Here is a 25749-nt window from a genome sequence, read left to right as displayed (position 1 = left end):
TTTCTAAAGCCACAATATTCTGTTTTTAAATTATATAATTATTATAATATATATTAATTATAATATATTAATTATAATATAATTGGTGTCGTGGCTGTGATACCTTTATTATCATTACTATTATTTAACAAAATAAAACTGCCCGGGGTTGCAGACTGTCACGGCTGTGAACACACCAGTAAATGACGAGTTAATTGCAAGAACAGTGCACGTGTGCATCTCTGTTGTGTCACAATTTTAATTTACAGAACATTATCAAAGGGCCTTACATTTAGCGCAAATAATATTTCTGATGTACAACTTAGAAATATACAAAGTGTGTAGATTACTGACAAAATACAATTAAACACACTAACTGCATTCTTCAGCTGACATTATTCGTAGATCTGGCTTGTGTTACGATCAGCAAAACAATGAACCTTCCAAACCTCTGACCTCTGCATGGCAAACTTTTTTTTTTCTTTTTTCTTTTTTTCCCCCAACAATGAAGATGGACTGATCGCAGAACTCCCAACTTGTGATGGCAATAAACCGTCTTGTGGTAAAAATTTAATCATGAGGTAAGATGATGTGAAATACTGACACACCCCTCCCCCCAGCTTCACTTCAGTGTTGATAAATGCACATCTGGTGGCTGTAAAGAAGAGAAATCCAGGACTCCTGGAGTCTAAGGCATTCTGGGGGTAGTTATCAGTCGAAGGGCAGGAGGCCACAGCACTGTAGTGTGGCGTGTGAAATGTAAAACAATACGAACTGGGAGCCTCTTATCATTTAACAACTTTAACAACGAACCGTACACTCATGGGTGGACACATTTCTTTCCCCGCCTCATGAGGGCCTGAGGATACATGAAGAAAAAAAATAGTGTATAAAGTCCATCCACTCATCTCTCAATGAAAGAGAGGAATCCTCACATCAGACACTACGGCTGGGCAAGACCCGTCTGAAGACAGGTCACGATGACCGCAGCTCAGCATCTATAGACCACAGCTAACCGTCTCATCAGGTCATCTGGGTCAAAAAAAACATTGTCCAAAGTGTTAAATAGCTAATTTTCTCAATCTCCCATTTGCTCAGTCCACTGCTGACATCAAGTTCCAGCATTTAACAGTCAATTCACATTTCTCACATTGGTAAACCAACTGAAAGCTTACTCTGTTTTTTCCTGTACAATACATTGTGTCCACGGTGCTCTCAGAAAGATGCTTTATAGCAATGTAGAAATATAAAGATTTCAAAGCTTTCGGCTCTGACCCCATTTGTGAAGAGTCATAACGAGAGGGACAGGAAAAAAAAAAAGGAGCTGGTGTACCTCACCTCATCGGAGCCATTTCTACTTTCTTATGGTTGTCAAACTTAGCAGCAGAAAAACAAGGAGCTGTAATACTAGTGATCAGAGCAAACCCAAAAAAGTCAACAAGTATGTAATCATAAGAAATGTACAAAACAATTTACAAAAAAAAACCAAAAACAAAATGCAAATAATTGTTAACATTTCAAAAAAGTTTGAATCGACATAAAATGCACTTTCATGACCAGCAGATGTTTCCAGGCCATTAAAACGTAGCTGATGCATTAAAGCTGTAAAACCAGTCTCGTCTTTAAGCAGGCATCCCGTGGGATGTGTTGATGGTCTGGAGGATCCTGCATGCACGTTTGAAAGCTGAATGACGGGTGAACACGTCGTGTGTTCATCGAGAGTCTGTTCAACGCTGAACAATGCTGTCCCTCCTGTGGGCAAACTGGAAACAGGAAGTTTCCTGGAAAAAGCACATAATAACAGTGTGATGAATGCTCCTCCCATCAGACCGGCTGCTTTCTCACTCAGAGACGCCGTGCGTCCCGGTCCCTGGTTACCTCTCAGCGATCAGAAGAGGATGGGCTTCCCAGCAGTTTTTTCCTGAACGTAGGAGGTGAAGCGTTTGAGGAACTTGGGGTACTCTCTCTTGGCCACAGCTCTGAGGACCGAGGCTGGAGCCCAGCCTCCAGGGTTCACTGCAGCCACAAAGAGAGTAATGATCAGCACTGATAGGATGAAACAGGCCTCTGGAGAGCGGAGAGGATGTGCTGCCTCACCAAACTAAATTCCATGACCCTCCTAGCTTCTCTGACAATAAACTGGAGCTTCAGTTGAGCCGTTTTATAGTAAATCAAAGTGTGTCTGGATGTGTGTGTGTGAATATGACTGCACAATGACATTTTTTGTGCTTCGTTTCTCCTCTGCAATCTAGAAAATCATGCAGGTTTTCCCCATATTAAGATCTCAGCAGCTTTACGTGCATTTCACAGAAGGTTGAGTGTCGACACTGAGGTGCTTGCGGGTACATTGCTGTATGACTGATCATGAAACGGAGGCATTTTTCTCTCAGCTGCTGGAGTGGAAGGGTACTTACCATTGGCAACATATGTGATCTTACAAAGGATGTTGTCTCTGCTTATCTCTTTATCTCCCTCTGGTGGGCTGACCAGGGTTTGGCAGATCATGGCAACGTTGATTTTGGCACGGACACATCGGTTTGTGGGCTGAAAATGAAACAAAAGAGGTAAATGCAAACAATTAAGAAAATTAAAAAAAACCAAAAAAAAAAACACTGCGATGTCGTGGACTGTGTGAGAAACGCTCGACATTGTGCCGCTTCTAATGCCAACCACGGGACATCATAGTGCAGCAGCTTTCATTCCACAGTCGTTTTTAAGTGAATTAAACAGTGATTTTCTCAGATTGTGCTGCGGTTATAAAATCATGAATTTATTTAAGCAGAACGACAGTCTAAGCCACCATGAGTGGACACTAGGGATCCAGTTAAATGGTCTTTTATTCTTTTTTTTTGTATAGCTGAGGAAGGATTCTTAGGATTCTTAAGTGAAACAACACAGAGGTAACTAAGTAGCAAAGGTACCTAAGTAGCAGAGGTAACTAAGTAGCAGAGGTAACTAAGTAGCAAAGGTACCTAAGTAGCAGAGGTACCTAAGTAGCAGAGATAACTAAGTAGCAGAGGTAACTAAGTAGCAGAGGTACCTAAGTAGCAGAGGTAACTAAGTAGCAGAGGTACCTAAGTAGCAGAGATAACTAAGTAGCAGAGGTAACTAAGTAGCAGAGGTACCTAAGTAGCAGAGGTAACTAAGTAGCAGAGGTACCTAAGTAGCAGAGGTAACTAAGTAGCAGAGGTAACTAAGTAGCAGAGGTACCTAAGTAGCAGAGGTAACTAAGTAGCAGAGGTACCTAAGTAGCAGAGGTAACTAAGTAGCAGAGATAACTAAGTAGCAGAGGTAACTAAGTAGCAGAGGTACCTAAGTAGCAGAGGTAACTAAGTAGCAGAGGTAACTAAGTAGCAAAGGTACCTAAGTAGCAGAGGTACCTAAGTAGCAGAGGTAACTAAGTAGCAGAGGTAACTAAGTAGCAAAGGTACCTAAGTAGCAGAGGTACCTAAGTAGCAGAGGTAACTAAGTAGCAGAGGTAACTAAGTAGCAGAGGTAACTAAGTAGCAAAGGTACCTAAGTAGCAGAGGTAACTAAGTAGCAGAGGTAACTAAGTAGCAGAGGTAACTAAGTAGCAAAGGTACCTAAGTAGCAGAGGTACCTAAGTAGCAGAGGTAACTAAGTAGCAGAGGTAACTAAGTAGCAGAGGTACCTAAGTAGCAGAGGTACCTAAGTAGCAGAGGTAACTAAGTAGCAGAGGTACCTAAGTAGCAGAGGTACCTAAGTAGCAGAGGTAACTAAGTAGCAGAGGTACCTAAGTAGCAGAGGTAACTAAGTAGCAGAGGTACCTAAGTAGCAGAGGTAACTAAGTAGCAGAGGTAACTAAGTAGCAAAGGTACCTAAGTAGCAGAGGTAACTAAGTAGCAGAGGTAACTAAGTAGCAAAGGTACCTAAGTAGCAGAGGTAACTAAGTAGCAAAGGTACCTAAGTAGCAGAGGTAACTAAGTAGCAGAGGTAACTAAGTAGCAAAGGTACCTAAGTAGCAGAGGTACCTAAGTAGCAGAGGTAACTAAGTAGCAGAGGTACCTAAGTAGCAGAGGTAACTAAGTAGCAAAGGTACCTAAGTAGCAGAGGTAACTAAGTAGCAGAGGTACCTAAGTAGCAGAGGTAACTAAGTAGCAAAGTTACCTAAGTAGCAGAGGTAACTAAGTAGCAGAGGTAACTAAGTAGCAAAGGTACCTAAGTAGCAGAGGTACCTAAGTAGCAGAGGTACCTAAGTAGCAGAGGTACCTAAGTAGCAGAGGTACCTAAGTAGCAGAGGTAACTAAGTAGCAGAGGTACCTAAGTAGCAGAGGTAACTAAGTAGCAGAGGTAACTAAGTAGCAAAGGTACCTAAGTAGCAGAGGTAACTAAGTAGCAGAGGTAACTAAGTAGCAAAGGTACCTAAGTAGCAGAGGTAACTAAGTAGCAAAGGTACCTAAGTAGCAGAGGTAACTAAGTAGCAGAGGTAACTAAGTAGCAAAGGTACCTAAGTAGCAGAGGTACCTAAGTAGCAGAGATAACTAAGTAGCAGAGGTAACTAAGTAGCAGAGGTACCTAAGTAGCAGAGGTAACTAAGTAGCAAAGGTACCTAAGTAGCAGAGGTAACTAAGTAGCAGAGGTACCTAAGTAGCAGAGGTAACTAAGTAGCAAAGTTACCTAAGTAGCAGAGGTAACTAAGTAGCAGAGGTAACTAAGTAGCAAAGGTACCTAAGTAGCAGAGGTACCTAAGTAGCAGAGGTAACTAAGTAGCAGAGGTACCTAAGTAGCAGAGATAACTAAGTAGCAAAGGTACCTAAGTAGCAGAGGTAACTAAGTAGCAGAGGTACCTAAGTAGCAGAGGTAACTAAGTAGCAGAGGTACCTAAGTAGCAGAGGTAACTAAGTAGCAGAGGTACCTAAGTAGCAGAGGTAACTAAGTGTTGGAAGTCATTTTGCCTGGTAGAATCAGAAAAAACAAAAACAAACGGTGTCTGGCTGTTAAAGGTGCATGTTGATGGACAGACAAAGTGCCGGCTCCACCTGACGCACTGATGGCTGTATGGCTGGGTGCTCCTGTCATAGCCCGCTTCACGCCACAAAACCAGACAAATTAGTGAAGCTTGGTAGAGGACAGATATCACTCTCTTTCATTCCAAATCCCCGGCTCTTATTTTCACGGTACAATCTAAGTGTGCGTTTGTGGATGAAATGATGAACTATGTGCACTGATGGTGGGATTTAGAAACGGTTCGGGGTCCGTGCGGTGATTTCAGCGACAGAGTCGTGTCTGTTTTCAACGCGGAGCTGCGTTTGTTTTCTGTTTTCATTCATCTGTAGAACATGTGATCGCTGCTAACAGCTAGATGTGGTTTGAGGGGTTCCTCTTACAGCAGCTTTGTCGTGGTCCACAGAGAAGTTGCAGACCAGCCACGTGTCGGGATCGTTTTCGTTAGTTGCCAGAATCTTCCGGATGGCTGACAGATAGAGTACATCTCTCTGAGAAGCAGGCCACACTCTCTGAAACACAAGCAACCGCATGCGGCCGCCGTCAAACAGACTGCCAAATACACCAGCAAAAATCAAAAAGCACAATAAAGCAAATCTACCTTGTGTGTCTGGTAAACAATGGTGGCATTATCAGAGAGTGTTTCCACAACGTTGAAATTTTCAATGGTGGCTGAGGGAGGGAGAGCTCAGTTCAGTAAGGTCGTGACATTGGAGCCGAGACGGTTAATGTGTCAATATGACGGTGTCACGGACTTACTCTCCCAGTCCATTCGGACAGCCGTGTCCCAGAAGTAGTGGCACACCTCATGTCCTGTTACCCCTTTTACAGAATGAGTAGCTTTCAGAGGATCCAGCACGATGCCATTCTCCTCCACTTCTCTCCTGTAAACCTGTTAAACGGTCGGAGCAGAACACGTGAAAACTGCGAACACATTCACGAGCTCACTTCCAAATCTAGCAGGAACAATACGGAAAGAAAGATTCTGACAGAGTTACTGCACATCAGAGCAGTGGTGGTCTGCTGAATGAATAGCTTTTGTAAAAGTATTTAAAACGTGCTTCTTTAGCAAATAAAGCAACTTTAAAAGACTGATTTAAATATTAACAGGTGAGATGACACATGGGCAGCTCTACACACCTTCATCTCCCCCTCTTCTATTACCAGCTGCCAGTTGGCATCTCCACCCACGTCCTGAAGAGAATAAGTCATGTGGTTCTGCACCATCTCCTCCACCTGAGAAAAGAAGGCGTTCTGATTAAATTCCTGTTAGAGGCCTTTATTTCATCTGCCTACTGGAGGAGGACATGCTTTAAAACAAGGGGAAAAGAAGCATGTCATATTCAGCAAGGCTATATTCAGGGTTTGGAATCATTGTACTTAGCACCCGTGTACTGCAGAGGTTTCTATTTCTATTTCATAACCTCAAATAGAAAAAAAAAACTGTTTCCTTCTCAGAGCCTAAGGAATTCCTTAAGCAGATACATTAGCCACTGAGCGGCAAGCAAACACATACAAGATATACAATCCTGCTTGAAGGTGATATTAAACATCCCAAAAATGCATTAAAAAAAAAAAAAAAAGGTGCATAGCCGGTCTGAATACATGCCTTTTCATGCTGTGAAACAAGAAGCCTGTTAAAAGGAGGAGGAGGAAATTAAGAGGCTTCACTAGTCATGCAGCTGTTATGTGATGAGGGAAACTTGTTCACTCCAGGAGCTTCAGTGTTCACCTTCATCCTTGTGCATCAGTGCAAAATATCATCAAAATAACATTTTGGTGCATAAATATGATTAAAATATTTATGAAAGCAGAGGGAAGGTTTGAGAAACCATGGAAGGATTGGTTAGTGGACATTTTTGTGCTATCTGTTCATGCTCTATCTAACTGGAGTGAAAAGCGGGAGCTGCTTGCATCACCCTGAAGGCGCCATCAGTTGACCAAGTACAGTACCTGAGCGCTGAATCTGTGAATGTCATCTGAAGCACTGACTAGCTCAATGGAGGACTGGGAAGAAGAATAGCTACGGGGCTGTGCAGCAGAGATGTGGTTGAAAGAGAACAGACGCAGGAAGAGAACATAAAGAAGCCCCACAGCAGCAGATCAGAAGAATACAATCACAACCTAGCAGGGTAGCATTAGCATTGCATAATGGAAATGTTTGGCTCTCTCCAAGGAGCTGCCGGCTGTCTAAACCCAGAATGATGAGGCAAACTGAATAGTAGCAACTCGTGGCATTAATTCTTAACAAAGCAGCATGACGGTTAAGTATACAGTAAAGTCAATATATACCAACAGACTGCTTACCTTGTTGGCAAACCGATGTGTGCCGATGGTGGAAAAAGCATCACCAGGAGGAACTGGAGTTAGGCGGGGTATCCTGACCTTGTCTGACTGGCACTGAGGGGAAAGAAAAGAGAGATTAAAGATCTGAACACTGAGCTGCAGAATAAGGTCATCTGACAAACTAACAAAAGAAAATGAAAATGAGAGGACTTGTAGGTTAAATGTGCATCTGCTTTACACATAACAACTGGAGAAGACATTTTCCATTGAGCAAGACGGGTCAAAATATTAATAAGCATCACACCTGCTCCTCTATCTTGTCTTGTCTGTCTAGTGCAGCTTCCACAGCATCAAAGAATTCGTCTTCATTGATCAGACTGTTGGGTCCCTCCTGGAAAGAAGCAAGTGGGGTCAAGATGGTGAGGAATCCATTGGAACAGCTGTGACCAAAGTATCAGTACTAATCAAACTCGCTCATCATTTCATCGTACCTCATAGTCTGGGCCTCCATAGTGTGACTTCTTCTTCAGTTCATTCAAAGCAGACTTGTAGGCATCTTCTATCCTCCTCCTCTTCTCCATCTCCTGCACACACACAAACACAGTGAGTCAGTGTGGGTAATGTAGCCGTGTTGGTCATTCTGAAGCCTCTATCATCACCCCTCTGACAGTGTTTCAGCTTCTTCAGATTACAGATGATAAGTGCCATGAAAATGAAAATAGAGGTATTCAGATAAACCAGTGTCCTATTCAGCTGTGAACACTAAAACAGGTTTCACAACAAACTCCCACTATACAATCAGACAGAAGTGTTTAGTTTCGCTCAGTTATGACTCGGAAAGAAAAGAAAAGATAAACTGTGTTTACAACATAACGTCTCAGCTTCGCACAACAAACTCAAATTCACAGTCTACTACAGAAACGTGCGCAGAGAGCAACTGTGACACAAAACAACCCGGCTCTCTACAAAACAATCCCATGGAGGGAAACCAGACAGACCAGACAATGAAAGTCAACAGAGTTCAAAAGAAGGTGTAGACGTACAAAAATAAACAGGAGGAGATCCTGTGGTCTGCTGTGTCTAACGGCTGCACAGACAGACAGAGACCTACTGTAAAGAGAAGACTGCAGGTCTGTAAAGGGATCCATCTTTGCGTCTGGTGTTTGAGCAGCTCAGTACTCCGCTGTATTGAAGGCTTCCACAGATTGTACCATGAAGTCCGAGCACTCATTGCTCTCTCTGCTCTGTATAAAACGGAGGTGTGTTGTTCCCGTGAGCGTGTGTTATGTTCCCGTTTTTATTTTCCTACTCCAGATCGGCAACTAAACATTCAAACTTGTAACTTAACTTCACTCAAGCAGCCTAACTGAGAACACTTCCCGGCTTTTGTGAGTTTTAGGGGTGGGGTGGCACGCCTTTACATACAGAGAGAGGAAAAAAAAAAAAAAAAGAGAGAGAGAGAGAGAAACTGGTTTGACAACATCAACTCAGCACGAGGAGCTGTGGAGAGTATACATTTAAAGAAACAGACCACTTAACAACAAATCAAAACGATCAAAAAGAGTTACTCCCGCGGTGAGAAACCACCATTCGTCCATCTGTCAATATAACTGTTAATATTACGATATATAAGAACCCCAAATAAGTCAAGGACTAACGGACACTTAAACACACACTCAGAGAAACTCTTTACAAGCTAAAAAATGTGTGTCAACAATGATTCATCTTAATGACTCCCTAAAAATGTTTGTTAGTCAGTTCTTTCACACAGCGATTTCAGAGGCCTTTCAGCTGATTTTTCCATCAGCAGTCACCAGCCAAACGTCTGACCTCCAGAGGGAACCGGCAGCTCTTCAGTGAGTGACACATCCAGACAGAGAAGCCGCCATTATTCATCTTACAAAGAGAGTGCCATTTATTCTAACGACTGTATGGAATGTACCTTGTCCAATCTCTTCTGCCAGCTGTCCTCTCGTTTGACCATCAGCTCGATGCAGTGGGACAAGGTGGAGAGGATGCCTGCTGTGGTGGCCTTAAAGGTGATAGCTTCCCCCTTAAAGTCTATCCCGTTCATACCTTTGGGACTGGCGGGCGAAAACACTGGCACAGACAACAACAAAGGAATCAAATAATCAAACGGGTGCCTCGTGGCTTCACTGAAAAACATCTGATTTTCCTGCTCAAAATTCATCTGGAGACAGTTCTGACCAGAGGACACGAACAGGAACTCATTTTAAGAAAATGGTTTGCCAATAGCTTCAGGTAGACTCACGTTTCTCTTTGCTGCCATTATTGTTGTGATTGTGTTCGCCCTCTGGTCTTGTGGGGAATTCCTCTTCATCCTCCTCTTCTGTGGGTGAGACAGTAACAGTAATCTCAGTAATATCTACAATCTCCCTGTGCTGTCCACTGCAACATTCAGAACCAACAGCCTACCGTCGATATGTTCACCATAAGTAATCCACAGAAAAAGGAGGTTTTAAACTTCACTGTGGACAGTTCATTTATACTTGGACAATCTTAATCTTATTTTCATAACAGACACTATAATCAATGATTTGCACATCATTCAAATTCCACATTTATTTAAATTTGTGTTTAAAGGAAAACAAACACTTGAACTAACTCTCTCAACTAATGAGTTTATCACGCATCAGATAGGGAACATGACCGAGTATAACGGCATCCAAGAGTAAGTCATACAAGCTGTGTTGTAGTGCACTGCAGCCACACGCTACCTCTGTCTCTCTGAAACTCATCTTTGGAAACATCGGCACACGTGTCAAAATACTTCTGAAGGGTGTCCACTTGTCTGCACAGGATGTCCCGAAAGGTTTCCATTTCGGCCAGCTTCTCACGCAACCTGTGCCCCTTCTGAGCAGAGACACACAGGGGAATAAGGTAAACACAAATCTACACAAAGAGTTTTCAGAGGACGATTTTTGTGCTTTGGGCTCAGGGTGATCCAACCTGGACAGCAAATAAAACTTCAAAGTATTGAGTATAAAGTATTGTTTCCATGGTTTGTGAACATACTTGAAAGGCGGCCACCTGTGACTGCATCAAATGATTGTTTTATTACCTTGAAGGAGGACGTGGATGCGGAGGACAAGGCACTAGCTGCTGAAGTGAGAGACAACATGGAACCATGGCGCCTTAGACTCGTCTCTGAACCATATCCAGACTCGGCCTGCAAGACGGGCGAGAAACAGAAGAAGCAAAGAGGGGGGGAGGGAGATTAGTAAGAGTGCACAAAACTATGCCCAATCTGCCAAAAAATACGTCCGATGTTCATCAAATCTAGAAAGAGAAAGAGCAATTTAAGCAGACTGAGGAATCCTAAACCCCAGCACCACCACAGAAATGGCCCAAAAAACAGACACAAGCACTAAATTCTAAGACAAGAGGAAAAAGTGCAGCCTATAGAATATCTGGTTTATTTCTGTGCCTAGTTTGACATTGTAAAACTGATCTATGATCAGGCCCGTGGGAGTGGCGGTGGAGGCATTTGTTCCATTAAGTGGCAAACTTACGACTGGGCGCCGCCTGGGACTGCGAGCTCAGCAAAGTGACAGCATTTTATTGCACATACTGTATGTATGTGCACACCAAGCCCTCCACAACAAAGCAAAATATTCTTTATCACCCCACATGCAGCTGTTGATACTTATCCACAACATTAGAAGGAGATGATTCATGCCTCACACTCACATTGCCTTATTTATCCACCACCAGACTAAAAAGCATGTTGAAAAAGCTTTTCCATATAAATGCAGATGCTGTGGTTGGGTTTAGTCGTGGCTTTGTGTTTATGATTCCCCTCGATTACAAAATGAACAACGAACTGTGAGCAGTTTCTGTTGGCCAACAGGAATGAAGAGGAATTTCTTAAGAATCAGTGAGCAAACCAAAGAGCGAGTCAGGCGACTGCTCCGCATACGTATCCCTCTGCTACAGGCTCTCATGTCAACAGACAGAGAGCTGACATTAAATAGCCGAGTGGGAGAGGGTTCAACACCAAAAGAGAGAAGATAACCTTAATCCTGCACAAAGATGCAGCTAATAACTAAAAAAAAACATAACCATGACATAAAGGATGTCCTGATGGAGATACTTTGTCCTCAAACACCGATCCAAGTCATTTAACATACAGAATTTAATCAGGAAAATGCCTTTTTCTAACTGGACAGACATATGAGGTTATACGTTAAGGTTATTAAAACAAGTTTTACACAAAAAACTATTTAAAAAAAATGTCATTACTGAAAGCTTTTAAATAATCTACAAAGCGCAACATGAATTTTTGACTATTTTCAAACGAAATAAAGTCGATTTTTTTCCCTAGACAATCCTCATCACACCTACTGTAACATTTCAGAGGTAAAAGAATAAATAAATCAACAACAAAACTGTGAAATAGGCACGCAGAACCAGATGTCTTAATTCCTATAATGCATCTGGAGTAAGTAAGTTCGAGGGGAGAGCCAGAGGAGCTTTAAACAGGGATGGGGCGGAGGATTTTTCTGCATTTGTAACATCTGCAGGGGGTGTGGCATGCTAACCCCATGCTGTCATTCAAATAGCCACTTTGTTACAAACAGCTTTAATTGTTAACTGACAGAAATCCTTAGATAAGTGACGAATCGCAGCAAAACAACAGTTAGACGATGCGGCTGTCACGTGTCATTAAATTTGTGTTGGTGTAAAATGAGGCTCTGAGGCAAAGAGGTCTCAGTCTGTTAACTGCTCCTCCCCTCCCTTCTCTTCGTGTCTGCACTTGCCTTCTCCTCCCGCGGCTCTGATAGGTGGAGGAGTCGAGTCTCTTACTTGGGAAACTGGATAAGTGCGTATTAGCCCCTAATGGGGCCGTCTTGCAGGAGTTGTTGTATTCACTCAAGCAGAATATTTATTTATTGGATTATATCAGTGGCATAAGTACATCTACAGAGGTTGAGAAGTTACTTATCTGCATTTATATGGTAATTGGCAATGTCCTAATAACTTACTTTACACTGAATGGTGATAAAAGGTGCCGCTTATATATTCCTAATATGAACATTTGAATTTGTCACACAAGACAAATATCACAAAGTTACATTTAACACCACAAAATAAAATTCAATTCAGTTCAGTAACGTGACAAAAACTGCCTGGAAAAAAAATAATAATAATAAATCACCTGCCTCGGTCCAAAAGGTGAATACAACCTTCACAAAACTACCATCAGAGTCTCTAGAGCTGAAAATGGTGGAGAAGAGCTGTGAGTCAAGAATGATCCATTTAACTGTAAGCCAGAGGCTGGCAACACTTTGACCTGTGAGTCGGCCGTAGATATTAATAAACAGACTGTAAATATAATAGTGAGTACGGAGAAATCCATAGTACCCTTTGTCAAACATTTATCCACCCAAGCTACCATCTTGGCCACTTTCTTCACACACCTGGGACTGTTTTCAGTATGTTTTTCCACTGCACGTCCTCTAATAAATACCCGAGATGTGTTACTGTTTACTACTTGCTTACCATTTAAACAAGTGGCTGGTTACATGGGTAAATAAATGTTGCCATATGGTCCTTTGCACCAGCTAAACACAGGATTTAAATGAATGTATATTTCTTTGATTAGACTTAAGAAAGAGGAAACTGAAATTAGGAGCACACGGACATTGGAAGAAAATGTAAGGAGTATCATTATAATTCAATCATAGCAGTTATTCACATAGTTTGATTAGAAACAATTAAAAACCAAAATTTATCAATAAAATATCAATTCAGTTTTCTTGGGTGGCAAGTTTAAGCATATTAACGGCCATTCAAATGTAGGAGACCGCCTACTTATATTTGTCATCTTTCAGAATCCAGAACAGTGAAATCTACAGCTGGGAAGCTGCGTGCTGCTCTCTCACACCAACGCTGTACCACAGCCCCTCCCTGCCTAATGCAAATTCACCAGATCCAGATGCAGCCACGGGAGGAACGCTTGCTGCTGTCGCCTGCCAAGTTCAGCAACTTTTAAACCCATTTTTCATTTGTAACACAAAAAACGCACTGAGTGGAAAAAAAGCAGCAAACTTCAAAACTAACTACTCTGTGTGTCCATCGTGCTGCTCCTCTCTGCTTCAGACACACAGAGGGAGACCTCGTGTTGTGGTCCACACAACATCCGACAGGCACTCTGCTGCAACATAAAGAGCTACGAATTAAGAAAAATGTCTAAAATCAAGGGACCACGACAAGTATTATCTCACTCTGTGGAGAACAGCGTGCCATTTTCCAAAACAGATGATTATGGGTTATTGTTGTCGACCCTGAAATTCTTGTTTGTTTATCTCTAAGCGATCCCCCCGCTGCTCTGAAGCGATGAAGGCCAACATGTGACCCTGCCACCCACTGCCATCTGCGTACACCTGGTCAGCTGCACGGCAGCCATGCAAACTGAGCACCCGCTCACACAAAACAAGTGAACTTTTAGTTTTTGGCTGTAACACTGTACACAGACTTCTCAGCACACAACTAAGCAGTACAATTTAAATAACAGTGACTTACATGCAGGGGAGTTCAAATGTAAAGCTAGTCCACCGGTGCCATTAACACCAAAAACTGCATGCAAAATAAATATACTTTCTTAATGCACTGTGTTATCCTGCAGGGGAAAATGGCTTATGTATAGAGATCATTCATGTCACAACACTGCCACAATAATTAAAGACCTCAGGGATGAGTTAAAGTGAGCAGGCGGCATGCCAGCATGCTATAAGCCCACCATTCGGCCATTCCAACAGCCAAAGCAGAGCAGGGCACGGCTGCAGTCCTGCCGGTTTTCTGGGCCCAACATGGCCAGGCGCTCCCCAAACACTCTGATCTGATAATGCAGAAGCTTTAATCCGGTTTTCCCGTTTCCTTGGACACACCTCACTGGAGAACAAAAGGGAGGAAGAACAAGTGAAGCAGAGAAGCCGTAACGGCTTAGCTTGGCTCGGCATGTGGAGGAAAACAGTAATATAAGAAGCAGAGCAAGAAGAGGAAAGAAGTAGTCATTTGCCTGGACACGAGGGGAGACACTAAATGCTCCTTGAAGCAGAAAGACCGGCCGAGCCAAAGGAAGAGTCTTGTAATTCCTTGATGAAGCGAAGCAGGGTCTGTTTATAATCAGGTCCTCCGCTTTCACAAACGGGCTCAAAAGATGCACACGGACACATGCACTCCACTGTTTCTAAATACATGCATCCCGAGACCACACACCCTGAAATATGAAACCTTTTCATCTGGTCTGTCGTTCTGTCCAGCATCCATCACTGAGCAAGCATCCGGGACCGTGTGCGCTCGCAGCGAGGAGAGTGAGAGTGGAGTAGAGATGATGGGTGCATGCATGTATGCATCAGCCAGACAAGCGCTGTCTGGAGCTGCTTGTGTAATAAAACACTGGAGAACTGAAAAGGTGGGCGAGTGAAGAAGCCTGCTGTGTATTATGACACAGCAGAAGAAGGAGACTGAGAGGAAGAGTGAGAGGCAGGGAGCAATATTTGTCTGGAACCCATACTCTACTTCTATCTACCTGGCTCCTTCCTTACATCCTTCTTATTCTGATTCATTGGCAACCCTTCAATCTACGGCAACAGCAACAACCCTGAAGAAGTGGTAGAAAACACGCAAACTAACAAAAAACTTTCCCACAAGCATCCCACCCCCATTGGCAAAATATATCTGAATCAGTTTAAGATAAGTCTCTGCGTGGTGAAGAGGTTTTTGTATTCGTGATGAATTGTGTTGCTGTGAAAATCAGCAATCAAAATAAATGTATTATTGTTCAGGAGCTGCACTAAATGTCACAGGATTTAGCACCACTCTGCTACCCACCAACACAAACACGCCCACGCACAAAAACACAAATGGACCTGCACAAAAAAACACTTCCCTGAACAAAATATTCTAATATTGATATGCAAATTAGTGTTATTTGCCTTTTACAAAGAGGTTCCTAATTTCAAAGCTGTACTCATTACTTGTTCAACCCATACTGAAGCACATTTATAGCCGTAACTGTCAATAACCCAGCCGGAGTCAAGCAATGTACGGAACTGGAAAAGAATTTAGCTTTAAAACACCTTCAAAAACAATTGGTAAGGTTCATCAATGTTCAACTGTATTAAATCATTTCATTTTCAAAATAAACCATGAATAAAATGCTCACATTTAAGGAAAGGGAAGAGAATACGCAGTGAAGTCAAGTTTCCTGGGTTAATGCCGTCTTTGGTCCTCCTGCAAGCCTAAAAACCACAACGCACTTCCTTCTCCGTCCATTTGGTTGCAGCACAAACACACAACCTGCCGTTATGCTGCAATAACCTCACCAAGGTTACCACAGGCCACAGTTCAGGCATGACCCTGAAATATTCTCACACCGTTGTTAATGGACCAGAGACCTGCAGTGACTCACACCCTCAGTAAAAGCACCCAGCAGCGCTTTAACAAACTGTCCCCGGCTCCGTTTCAGAGCAAGTGATGATTTTTCATGGGTGTCCCATCTAAACTGTTCTTGATGAGGAGGAAACAAACAACTCAATGAAACACATGGTCAGCTAGCTTAATATTTTTTTTGTGAATGCTAAACTAACAATACTTTGTAAACTAAACTAGCAGCTGGCACACATCTTATATTTATCCCCCCTTGGCCTAACCATAAAGGTAGAATACCTAAGCCTAATCAAAGCCCAATTTAACCCTGACCCTAAATCCAGCTCTTAAGCCTCAAAAATCCCTCCCGTCGCCTTGTTCACCAACTCCACATAAGCGTGCAGTGAAAGGTTTTGTTGCCATCTTGCTAGAAAAACAAGTACATATCCCCATGTGTACACACACACACACACACACACACACACGTCAATTCAACTTTGTGACGACGTCAACTGCCGACTGAGCGGGATATCAGTGGAGCATCAACTCTGGCTCTGTACTTTAACCCAGGACAGTGATGTGGAACAAAGACGTATCAGTGCCACCTGGAACGGCAGCTTGGAAGGACCCTTTGCAATGCTTACAGTTCAGTTCAGCTTTTTGCTGCGGCATAAAGCTTGAGCCTGGTGTTCTCCTGCTGGTAACCGTGCAATCTGCGCCCTCACAATTGTCAGCAGATTCAGATGTTTAGTTGGTTTAGTTTCTTAGGTTTTAGACGGATAAACACTCGTTGGGGAATTTTTAACAGCACAATAGAGGAGGAGAGAGAAACTATTTGCGACTGTAAATGACACCAATATGCAGTCAAAAACGTCCAAGCTGAGCTGAAATAAAATATATTGACATACAACAGAAAAGCAAACATCATTGTAATGTTTTCCTTTGAATTGTGGGACAGCGCTGCTTAAAAACAATCGCTTTTTAGGTCATCGAGCCTGATCTGGCAACACATTTTTTATGCCAAGAAAGGGTTTGTGGCCCATCAGGCCTGTGAAGTTACAGGGAAAACGTGGAGGTGTGTCACACAGATACCATCAAAAACCACATCTAGTCATTTGCATGTCAACATGTTAATGCCATGTGATCTTTATGTGTGATGTCTGCAGCGGCCTGAGTGCAGCACAAATAACAGGCCTGAGAGAAGGGCTCACATAAGCCCTTGCCAACAAGTTGTCTGTTCAGTAAACACATATAAATAAATACACTCTGACACTTATCCAAAGTGCTTTGCACGATTCTTCTCTGAAGCCATACATCTTTAACTAGATGTTCTTGCAGAGGGAAAAGCAGCTTACTATCTGATGGCAAGGGGGGACACCTCACTCCTCAGATTCCTAACATTCCCCCGGGTAAAGAACTGTCTGTGTGTCCGAATCCTGCCACACCCAGCTGACAGAACAAAAAGCACATAACTCTATCTGTTCTGGGAGAGGAGGGGGAAAAATAAATAAAAGACTGACCCTAAATTCAACCTGAGTACTGTAAGTATGTGAATAATGCAGCAAAACAATGTGGTGTAATTGGGCAAAAACAGTTATGGGCTAAACAGCTTTTCAGTTTAGCTTAAGAAAATGTGTTCGGATGTTTCACAAACTAACAAGTCTGGAAACACAACAGGGACGGGGTTACTCAAACACAGTGGGTCTTAATCAGCTTCTGTGGATTCACTGATGCCCACAAAGAACTTCATTCCAACAAGATCTGCATGTTAAAATACAGAGACGTTAAAGGAAGCCAGCAAAGTAAGATAAAATAAGCTAAGAACAGAGATCAACTACTCACCCTGTGCAGTTCTATTGATTCTATCCAGCGGAGTCTGTGCTCGGGATCCTCTGCTCTGAGGTACCAAACGCTGTCGTTCACGCTGATGTCAAAACGACACTCGTCAAACTCGTGTGGCTGCGCATGGAGGAAAAGGTCACAAACAGTTATTAGGGAGAGTGCATGAGCAATGTAAATAAACGATCTTTATCTGGATACCGAAATACAAGTTTTCCTCTGCCTCAATGAAATTCCTGAGAAGCAGGAGTGGAATAATGCTGAACAGCTTTGTCTGCAGCGTTGGCTGACAGGCAATGACACATTCTAACCAACACATGGATTCAGTCAGTCACAGAGGGCCATACGCCACACAATAAACAGAAAATTTAATTGAAAACTGATGTCTTGTGTCTGCTGTCCTGGCCCTGAATGACTGCAGCAGAGCTGTGCAAGGAAAAACAAAACACGGATTGTTCCAGCGTGAACCCGGGTCATCATGGCCTTACTTTTTGAATTTTTGGAGGAATCTTTCAACTGTTACACCCCCCCCCCCCCCCCCCCCCCAACCCTATCCAACCACAGGCTGCCTGAGGCACCCCAACACGTGCTGCAAAGAATTCACTCGTTTCCTCTCAGAATGGAATTTGACCACCGCACTCAGCTGAGAGGAGGGCTGCTCCGCTAAAGTTCACAAGAAGAAATAAGACACAGTTGGGTCGGGTGTCCTCGCTTTCCCGCTGCTTTTCCTCTTCAGAAGCATCAGGAGAGCAGCTGTAACCTTACGTTGCCTAAATCTAATTTCATTTGCTGAATGACGCTCATGTGCTGCCTCATTTGCAGCCTCTGACAACAGCAACATATACTCAAATTCTGAGCGTGAGGTCTCGGCCGTGTAGCGTGACACTGCTGTGACACTTTCACGTGACGGTACATTTCAAAAGTTACATTTTTACAAATGCAAACAGGGCTGAGCTTTTCAGCAAGGGCATGAGTAATCTGATCTAGCCTGGTGTGATATCAAAAATGCCCTCCTCTTTATGATTTTATTGTTAAAAAAAAAAATAAGCTGTGGTATTATCAAGTTCAACCAGCCATGACAGTTACTGGTTAGACAAATCTATCTTGCCTCGGCTTACTGTGCAGTATCAGACACGGACCATAAACCTCAGCCTTACAGTAAGTTTATAACTCTTCCATTCAGACTGGAATGACTCGACTTTCCCCTTGTACAAGCAGTGCTGTACACCCAGGCTGCACCGACTGCTTCTCCATGTTCAGGACTGAGAAATCTTCAGTGTGAGCACAGACGAGGTTAGAAACTAATGTTTGCTGCATAAATATTGGCTTTGTAAAAAGAGTCACATTTACCGAAATGAATATAAATATCAACTGCAAATAGATGCACGAGTACACGCAACTGAGTGGAGAACACATAAGCTCTGATGGGAGTATTTGACTGTTGTTGTACAGTAGGATTTTTTTGACAGTGACATTTCCTGCATGCTGTCCTTTGGTATGAGGACAGTCTGGTCTGTGTCCACAGATACGCTGTGGGTAACACACCGATGCTGGGCCTGGAAAAAAAGAAAACGGGAGGCTTTTTCTGCATTCCTCAGTCCTCATACCACAGTCTCATGAGACTGATGTGTCTTTCAAAAGAGAGGGCAGTGAGAGGTGGCTGTGCGGGTCACACCACACTAATTATTAGGGAGCATCGGTAATAAAGCCGTACACTGTTAATTAGGCTACTATAACTAAATTAAAAAAAAAACACGCCATTATCTCAACTCTTACTGGAAAAAACTTGCCGTTTCTTTCATGTTGAGGTTTTAATCTAGTTCTGTGTTTACTGTTCCCATTTCACAAAAGTGCAGCAATCCCAGCAGAACCACTTCTTTGGCCGACATACTTGGGAGTCAGTGAATATTTAACTAAAGTATGGGATTTCAGCTTATCTTACCTGCACTGGAGGAATGCAAGAGCAGTCTCCACCGTATGTGGTCAGCGCCTACATTTGACCACAGAGAACGCCAACTTCACACAGACAAACAGAGGCCTGAGAGTGTGGACAAGGCTGGTTGCCTTTGTGTGCTAGAATCACAGGTGTGTAGCCTCCGTGAGATCTTAATAATGGCTTAACTACAAGTTACATCTCAATCCCAGAGGACAGGGGGGGGGGGAAATCAAAGAAGTTCAACTGGGTGTAAAGACTAAATCTAAACCTTGAGAACTCCCTAAACTCTTTTAGAGAAATGAAATGTTAAACAGGTGTTTTCCCCGTGGTTCGTACTCGCGCTTTAGATGTGAGGAAAGCCACTTTTCCTCCTCATTACAGGGCCAGTACTTACTGTGATGACAGCCTTGCTAAGGCACAGAGAACCCCTGCAGCCGTACTCCCGCTCATCCTCCGACTTGTAGTAACTCAGAGTGTTATTTTTCAGCACGACCCATCGGTCCTGCCACCCGTGTATGTAGTTGGTCCACTGTAAACACACATGATGTGCAGTATATGACGTCAGCTGCATCGTGCAATTAACAAACAACCTCCCTGGTGACCATCCAGGCATTGATTCAACTTATTCCGCTTGTTGGGAATGCTCACGTGACTCCCGTACTAGTGGTGGATCGTTAAAACACATATGCTTTAAGTTACTTCATCAGAAAACAAAAACTTGACCACACTAAGAACAGGGCGCTTGCTCTTTTTCCAGACTTTGTTAATGTTAATGTTAATTTTTATAGGTTAGTATTCAATTAACAAATGCATTATTCACAGTAAATTATGCTTTTACTGATGAAAACGTTTCAAAACATGAAAATCACATGTCAACAGACCTCAGCAGTGACGTTACGAACATGTGCCAGACTAGGCTAAGCATGCGTTGATTAAATATCATCCCATTAGGCTAATACAGTACGTGACCAGTTAGTAAAATTATAGTTTTATAGCCTACATTCCTATTTCTCATTTCACAATGCCTTTGAGCATACTGTAAAATTCTATACCATACATTTATTTTCCATACTTTATTAAGACTTTCACACAAAAGTCCATCCTTATTAAGACTTTTAAGACTTGCGCAAAGCACCATGTAAGAAACTTGGCTAAACTTACCTTGCTTAGGACGCCTCCCAGCTCCCCGGGCTGTCCGGATTCCGGTTCCACATCCTCGTCCGAACCGGACGACGAACTCTTTTCGGACATTGAATTCTAAGTTTTAAAAAAAAACCAACAACCTGAATCTGAGTTTTTATCGACAGGACCCACGCTGCTCAATCTGTGTTGCGGGGTGAGTTATCGGTTCAACCCGCTGACAGCTTCTTCAACTTAACGTTGGCCAAATAATGTTAACAACACATTTAACCGAGGCTCCACAGCGGTGACACAAAGCTGTTGCAGTTTTTCTTACAGCTAGCTCGTCTTTCAACAAGCCACTCTGGAGGTGACAGCTCGGTCTGGATTTCTTCGTTTTGCGGGCTTTGTTTTGAAACTGACGTCGAATACCAACAAGCCGTTTGCTAACTTAGTTAGCTGTCAAACGACGCAAATAGCTAGCGTTTACTTTAACTGGCGACTTGTGGCAGTTGTCCACAGTTAACTGAGCTGCAGTCGATCATTTACTCCAAAGGCCGTCGTGTTAAGGCTGAAAGCTCAACTTCAACCTACAAACAACCAGCAGCGGACTGTGTGGCTGCTCTGGTTCCGCAGCTCAGTTAGCAGTAGCGGAGTGCTGGCTAGCTTGTCTGGGGGAGGAGCCGCAGCCACGCTTTACTGTGTACCTGCTGCGTCGAGTGACGTCAAGCTACTTTTTTTTTTTTAAATACAACTTTATTTAGCTTTACAAGATACAAAAACAGTGCAAAAACATGACAAGTATCATTATTAATAAATGAAGAACAAATAAGCATACCAAAATAAATACATGGCGTCAAGGTACCTTTTTTTTAAATACAACTTTATTTTGCTTTACAAGATACAAAAACAGTGCAAAAACATGACAAGTATCATTATTAATAAATGAAGAACAAATAAGCATACCAAAATAAATGCATACATAAGTAGTTTAACCCTAATCCCTGATAGGGGACATTTTTCTCCACTTGGGGTGTACTTTCTCCTCTAATTTCACACTGTAGATAGTGATACTCATCATATTTGGTCCAGTTGTGCATTTTTGACTATTTTTTCGAATTTCAAACACACATCATATACAATGCAATTTTTCATTGTGTAGAAAAAAAACCTCCTTAATTTCTGAAAAGGGACATTTTTGTCCCCTTTTAAAACGACCTAAAAATCTCATATATTAATATTTTTTTCCACTTTTTTTTTCAGAAATCTTTTATTCCACTTCAGTTCTGATCATAACTACCAAGTTTTTAATTATTTAAAAAAAAAATTAACCCTTTAGATGCCAATTTGAACTTTTTAGCCCAAATTTGAAGCCTTTAGGTGCCAGTATTTTCAAAATATGGAATGCTAAGTGGAATTATTGAGTAGGGATAATTAGGGTCTGGGATATGTCAATGATTAGCAACAACATTGATTTTTAGGGATTTTTAATTTTTTTGTTATGCCTGATTTAAAAAAAAAATTCTGAAAAGGGCCATTTTTGCCCCCTTCTAAAATGATCCCCAAAATACCATATGTTAATATTTTTTTCCACTTTTTTTCCCAGAAATCTTTTCTTCCACTTCAGTTCTGATCATAACCACCAAGTTTTCAATTGTTTAAAAAAAAGGAACCCTTTAAATACTAATGTTTATGAGGTAAACACCAATTTCTGTTACAGTTTTTCTCTATTGGTTTGGCACATTTCTTGAAACAGAAATTACATTCTCAAAACTCTAAGATCATTTGGCATAACTCTCTTATAGTTCAGCACAACAGCATAGCTAACCTGCAAAAGCACATATCTCTCCCAAAACTGTTCACCCATGCTTCAGACCTGATTTCTTTCCCATGTAAAGAGTCAGTGGCACCCAAATTGCAAAGATCTTTCTCAATTGCCTAGGCTCATTTCTTGAAACAGACCGGATGCTTTCAACACTCTTTAGTACTTTGTGCAAAACTACACTGAATGGTTCAGCAACACACCATGGTTCACCAGCAAAAGCTCATATCTCCCCCTAAACAGTTCACCCATGTGTCAAAATGAAGTTTCTTTCTCATTCAAATAGTCAGTGCCCCCAAAATGCATTGTCCTTTTGGCATTGTGTGAGCACTACAAGTCAAAATGTTTAGATGTTTTGTCACTATGGCATAAGACTACCTAACAGAATACAATAGTGTATAAAACTGAAGGAAAAAAGTTTCACAGTAAGAGTAGCCTCAAAGCACACACAATACACTCATACCAACCATTTTTATTCACACATATACTGTGAAGTACGTAACTTCCATACAGTATAGTATTGTAGAAGGAAAATAAAAATATACATAGCACACATATACTGTAATATAAACACAAACAAAAAACAAGCAAAATTATGTGACTATGAATGATGACATGATCTATAATTGTGGCCCGAATTTCATCTGGGACAGCGCGGTGTCTTCGTGCTCCTCGGCCTCTTCCCCCTATTCCACCACTACGCATCCTCACTCTTCCTCGAGCAGGAACTTGCCCTTGTTCATTTGCTTGGCCTGGTGCCTCCATGTTCAGAAATTGGTCACACACAAAAAAATGTTGTATTTTTAAGATATGCAATGCAAAGTGAAATGTTCTATGGGGGATTATTAGGTATGGGATATGCTCTATTTTGTGGCATTTAAAGGAAATTTGTACGGAAGAGTATTAGGGCCAGGCATAAGAAAAAAACAATTATATTTTGCCTGTTGAGATTAAAGTCCACATGTCGAGATAAAAGTCGAAATGTACGAGAATAAAGTTGAAATCAACATTTGTCAGGTTGCTAGGTTTATTAGCAAAAAAACAAAGTAACAGAAAGCGTGGCTGAGCCGGATTAAAAAAAAACTACTGTGGAAAAAATAAACAAAGAACTTGGCATGGCAATAAATACTTAACTTAAAGATGACGTAGAACATGAGAAACAACGGGAAGCATGGCAGGCAGGTAAGGTAGGGTAACAAGACATGAGTGGCATCAAAGATCCGGCAAACTGAGAAGGGAGACTGGAAACTAAATAGGGAGTAAGAGTGCAGCTGAGGGAAAAAACACAGGTGAAGTGAGTGAAACAAATGAACTGAGTGCAGAGAAACTAAAACATGACTAAAAACTAAACATGGACTGAAAACAAAAACATAACCTAAAACATGAAACTAAAAACGAGAGTCTCTGGGCGTGACAGAGCCCCCCCCCCAGGGGTGGATCCCAGACAACCCTTAAAAGTCCGAGGGTGGGAGGGAGGGGCTCGAAGCCGGTCAGGCGGGGGACCAGAAACAGGCATGTGGTACTGGCTTCGGGCAGCAGGAGGCGATGGTCTGGCGGACGCCCAGACCTCTGACGGCGTGGCAGGAACAGGCGGTGGTCTGGCGGACGCCCAGACCGCAGATGGCGTGGCAGGAACAGGCGGTGGTCTGGCAGACGCCCAGACTTCCGTCTGCGTGGCGGCAGGAGACGGTGGTCTGGTGGACGCCCGGACCCCCGACGACGTGGCAGCATATTTGCTGTGACGGTTTGTTCAATAAACTCCCCAATGGACGGCTGACCAACGCGGGATTCGACTCTAATTTCTCCACAACATAATGGTGACCCCGAATTCGTGAGAGTTTGCATCTGGATCCCGGCGGAGTGTGTCCTCTGTGCCCCGACAACCGACATCAGCTGTAACAAGCCGGCAGGTGGGATTTTGTTCCTACCATTACGCAGTTGATCTCTGTTAGTGGAGCACAGCTGACGGCTTCTTCCGGCTTCCCCAAATTTAAAAGAACACAGGAGAGAGATGGATCCTGCATTCGGTAAGCTCTTCCATTGCTTTCCTCTGCGCAGGGGGGCTGCTGAAATTGTTTGGGAAATTTTGGGCCAAGAGGAGCCATATGTGTGAATTGGGATAAAATTGGGTAAACAGCAGCTTGTGAGAGTTGTAAAGCAGACAGCTGTGAGCAGTTGGTCTGGCTTGTGTTGTTGTATTTTTGTGGTAATTAAGAAGGACTATAGTTGCTGCGTTCCGGCAAATTGTGAATCGGGTGAATTCAAACTGGATTAATTAATAGCTTTGAAGAAGCGGGCAGGTTGTTGAGCAACCACCAATAGTACCTCTTGCATCCTATCAGCCATCCTTCAATGCATTGGGGGGAGGAACACTGACGGGAGTACGGGGTACACTAGACTCATTAAACATACGTGAAAATTATTTTCACTAGTCAAGGAGTAAAACGAATACTGATAATTGATTGACTGGCAAACATTAAAGTTCAACGATTGAATCAATCAGGCTTTCAAAAAAACTCTGAAATGAAAAATCCAGTTCTATGAGGAGCACATTTTAAGTATATATGTTTATATCATTTTATATATCTGCTTAGAACTCTTTGGAGTTATCCGAGACCTCAGTATAAAGACATTTAGAAGAAAGTTCAAATTCGTTTATGAAATTGACCACAGGAGATTATTATTGAGAGGTCACAGCGAAGCTGGTAAAGTACACGTCAGCATCTGTTTCTTTGGTCAAGAAACCATATCACAAGGCTTGTAGGGAAAACACATTTTGTATTCCATATATTGCCGACACCAACATCTCCTGAAAAATTAAAAGTCTAAATGAAAGAAATTGATAATTTAAAAATGTGAAGATTTGAACGGTGACTGACAAAACTTTGATCGACTGACTTGGTGTGAGTGTGTGGGACCGGTCTCTGTTGTCTGTCAATGTGTGTGAAATCCTGCTATTTTATGTGAATGTAAAAAGAAGAAAAGAAAAAAGGTTCTGACTCATATCATCCCTTGACTTTTGAGTATTCGTAGTATTTTAAGTTAAACTCAGATTTGCTTCATTGTTATAATTTGCTTCATTGTTATAATTTGCTTAATTGTTATAGTTGCCACATTAATAACTTGGGGAGATAAGAAGTTGTTGCAGTAATGTGCTATGACTTTTAAACGCTGAGTGTTTATTTCTTTAAGATTCTGTATTTTCGTTGAGTGCATCTTGTTATTATTGAATTATTGAATACTGCTGTGATTTGTGTTAAGTTTCTAAAGTTCTATTTTCAACAGGCGCGTGAAGGTGTTTGAGTTTCAGGGGGAGACCGAGGTGCTGCGCGGGCACGCTGCTTGTGTGGAGCCGCGCCGCTCTGTCCTTGAGATTCCTGTGCTGTCTGTACACTGACAGATGTTCGTG

The 25749-nt window shown here is 42.3% G+C and overlaps 1 protein-coding gene across 4 annotated transcripts; it reads right to left on the bottom strand.

Moving 5' to 3' along the window:
- Positions 1-220: 220 nt before the first annotated feature.
- Positions 221-21197, bottom strand: LOC142382689 (ceramide transfer protein-like). 4 transcript variants are annotated; one of them, XM_075468806.1, is made up of 18 exons: positions 20561-21197; positions 19794-19928; positions 17467-17583; positions 10313-10420; positions 9969-10104; positions 9503-9580; positions 9173-9330; positions 7722-7814; positions 7535-7621; positions 7252-7344; positions 6898-6975; positions 6085-6180; positions 5704-5836; positions 5546-5616; positions 5328-5456; positions 2394-2523; positions 1858-1995; positions 221-1760 (listed from the first exon to the last, which is right to left on the bottom strand). In XM_075468806.1, exons 1-17 carry the CDS (start codon positions 20648-20650, stop codon positions 1868-1870), a joined length of 1860 nt encoding a protein of 619 aa, XP_075324921.1. In that variant the 5' UTR covers positions 20651-21197; the 3' UTR covers positions 221-1760; positions 1858-1867. The 4 variants fall into 4 exon arrangements, with proteins under 4 accessions (XP_075324921.1, XP_075324922.1, XP_075324923.1 ...); XM_075468807.1 differs by lacking the exon at positions 6898-6975; XM_075468808.1 differs by lacking the exons at positions 17467-17583; positions 19794-19928; positions 20561-21197 and adding an exon at positions 14473-14616.
- Between the last annotated feature and the right edge of the window lie 4552 nt (positions 21198-25749).

This window comes from Odontesthes bonariensis, chromosome 6 (genome assembly GCF_027942865.1).
Source record: "Odontesthes bonariensis isolate fOdoBon6 chromosome 6, fOdoBon6.hap1, whole genome shotgun sequence".
NCBI classification, from domain to species: domain Eukaryota; kingdom Metazoa; phylum Chordata; class Actinopteri; order Atheriniformes; family Atherinopsidae; genus Odontesthes; species Odontesthes bonariensis.
The sequence above is the reverse complement of the archived record's forward strand: the minus strand, read 5'-3'. Positions and strand labels throughout refer to the sequence as shown.